The sequence below is a fragment of the Physeter macrocephalus genome, chromosome 6, assembly GCF_002837175.3.
Source record: "Physeter macrocephalus isolate SW-GA chromosome 6, ASM283717v5, whole genome shotgun sequence".
Lineage (NCBI taxonomy): Eukaryota > Metazoa > Chordata > Mammalia > Artiodactyla > Physeteridae > Physeter > Physeter macrocephalus.
In genome coordinates this window covers 47,364,021-47,366,880 of record NC_041219.1, presented here as the reverse complement: position 1 = coordinate 47,366,880, position 2,860 = coordinate 47,364,021, and the positions used below count along the sequence as shown (strand labels likewise).

At 50.0% G+C, this 2,860-nt stretch overlaps 1 protein-coding gene across 3 annotated transcripts in view; it reads right to left on the bottom strand.

Annotated features, from left to right (window-relative positions):
- The window catches only part of PNPLA3 (patatin like phospholipase domain containing 3), a 30,982-nt gene that overhangs the window by 25,557 nt on the left and 2,565 nt on the right, over window positions 1-2,860 (bottom strand). For all 3 annotated transcript variants that reach the window (XM_024127498.3, XM_024127500.3, XM_024127499.3), the window contains exons 2-3: window positions 1,865-2,097; window positions 627-692 (exon numbers count right to left, since the gene is read on the bottom strand). In XM_024127498.3, coding sequence (XP_023983266.1) covers window positions 627-692; window positions 1,865-2,097 — 299 coding nt within the window. The remainder of the gene's footprint in view (window positions 1-626; window positions 693-1,864; window positions 2,098-2,860) is intronic.

Sequence of the window (2,860 nt, the reverse complement as noted above, 5' to 3'; positions counted from 1 at the left end):
CTGGGATGAAGTGAGAGAGTGGCATGGACTTATATACACTACCAAATGTAAAATAGGTAGCTAGTGGGAAGCAGCCGCATAGCACAGGGCGATCAGCTCCGTGCTTTGTGACCACCTAGAGGGGTGGGATAGGGAGGGTGGGAGGGAGACGCAAGAGGGAGGGTATATGGGATGTATGTATACATATAGCTGATTCACTTTGTTATACAGCAGAAACTAACACAACACTGTAAATCAATTTTACTCCAATAAAGTTGTTAAAAAAAATTCCCAAAATAAAAAGAAAAAAAAAGATTAAGCGAAGAGCGTACCTTACAGATAACCAGCTAATAATTCTACACGAAGTTGGTTTTGCTGCCCAGAGAGCCTGGAAGGGGGCCAGCTATGAAATCTTTGTCTGAAGGCTGAGAGGCAAAAAGGCTCCTCGATTGGGGACAGGTCTCAGGGGCCCAGGGTACCTGAGCCCAGTGCCTCTTTTTGTTTTGTTTTTTTTTTCGACACTCGGCTTGCTGGATCTTAGCTCCCCGACCAGGGATCAAACCCGGGCCCTTGGCAGTGAAAGTGAGGCGTCCTAACCACTGGATCACCAGGTAATTCCCTCAAACACAGTTTAAAAGCGGACTTACCACGCCTCTGAAGGAAGGGGGGATCAAGCCACTGATGAAAGGCACGAAGGAGGAACAAAGCAAGGCCTGTGAAGACAAAAGGGAGTGAAACCACAGCCCAGAGCAGGCTGCCTTTTGTTCCCCTGGGTCTTTATACGCCTTCTCCAAGCGAGAAGAGCAACAAGCCTGAAAACAGTCTTGGCACAGAGGAGGTGCTTTAATAAATGGTTGAATGAACATGAACCAACCTACACACTTATTATTTCAGGCCCAAGTATCAATTCTCTAACGACACCGTCTGCAGACTGTAGCTTCTAGCCCCTGCTCCCGACGAGGGTCACAATGGGCCATCAGAGACGGAACCAAGAGTTGGTGACTAGCTGACTGACAGGCAAGGGGCTAGATCAGGGCTTTGCAAACGCTGACATTCATCAGAATCACCTGGAAAGCCTGGCGAACCACAGACTCGGTGCCCCACCCCTCAGGTTCTGATGCTGCAGGCTGGAGGTGAGGCCTGAGAGCCTGCAATTCTAACAAGCTCCCAGGAGATGCCACTGCTGCTACTGCTGGTCCGGGGCCCACGCTCTGAGTCGCGCCATGCTAGTGAGCATTAAGCAGGATGTAACACTGATGCAGTGAGAGAAAGGGCTCACGTGGGAACGCACAGGTGCTGGCTGCCTAGAAAAAGCCTCCACAAACAAGGTTAAGTGGAAGATGACACTGGCTGCTGAGAAGCTGCTGGTTATATGTGCCAGGCTGCGTGCTCGTAGGGACCTGTGTTAAGTGAAATGATATCCAAGCAATTTTCATTAAAGGCATCAGCCAAACTAAGTGGTATTTTCATATTGCCAATGAGCGTCTCTGTGCTAGAGGCAAATAAGACACGCTCCCACCCTTGTGGGACTTCACTGGAGGGGTCCTCATTAAGGAACAGGCGTCACTGGGAGGAGGGACACATGTGGGACGAGGTCCCTGGAGCAAGAGGTCATAAGCCAAGTCTTGAAGGATGGGGAGGTGTTATTTGAAACTGAAACTGTCCTGGAACACTCCAGTTTTGCATACGCTCTGGACCAGACCGCTGGATGCACTCAGAGTTGGTATCACCCTGGTACAGGAAGCTAACCAGCATCGTGGCCAACCGGGTTCTTGTGCATCTTAAGAAAAAAATGGGTCAGGTGGCTTACGACAGCCCTCTTTGTGGCTTCTGAAATGAAATGGTCTTTATGACTTGACAACACCCAGATAAGCAAACTGCTTACGTCCACGACTTCGTCTTTGGACCGAAAATCAGACACCAGCACATTTTCTCCATCGGCCACTCTGGTGAGCGAGATGACAATTTTGCCCGAGAGGATCTGGTGCACGTTGTCTGGGAGGTATCTCTGGAGACCATCTCGGACGTGCTTGCTCATATTGAAGGCCGGGTGGAGGATGCCAATGTTCCGACTCCTGGCGCTCTGGACAATGTCCACGAGGGTCTGCAATGTCTGCTCTGGGTGGAGAGAGACAAATATACAAAGGAATGTACCACGCTGGAGATGGGAATACTTTGTGGCAGGACCAGAAACCTGGCAGCAGGGAAGCTGCTGACCTTTCCCTTTCTCTAGGCCTGGGCTGTCTGATCCGGCAGCCACGTGTGGCTCCCGGGCCTGAGATGTGGCTAGCCCAAACTGAGATGGGCAAAAGACACACTGGATCTCAAAGGCTTAGAACAACAAGAACAACAACAAAATGTAAAATATCTCATGAATAATGTTTTATATTGATTAGATGTGAAAACGAGAATATTTTGGCTGGACTGGGATAAATAAAATTAATTTCACTTATGTCTTTTACTTTTTCCATGTGGCTACTAGGAAATGTAAGATAGGCTTACTTCTGTGGGTTAGCGCTGCTCTAGGCCCTCCCCGGCCACAGGAACGAGCCTCCAGAGGCCCAGGGAGCCCTCTCCTCACCTCCATCCCTCCATCAAGGCCAGAAGCCAGGCACTCACAGCGCTGGAGCTGGAGCACGAATGGGCCTAACACTGCAGGGAGCAGAGAGCAAGCACAGCCTTGGATCTGAGTTTGAATCCTGACTCTACCTCTTACGAGCAGAGCAACTAAAATAAGCCACTTCACTGCCTCTCTGAGTCTCAGATTGTATGGTTTTTTGTTGTTGATGTTGCTGTTTTTTTTTTTTTTTGCGGTACGTGGGCCTCTCACTGCTGCGGCCTCTCCCGTTGCGGAGCACAGGCTCCAGACGCGCAGGCTCAG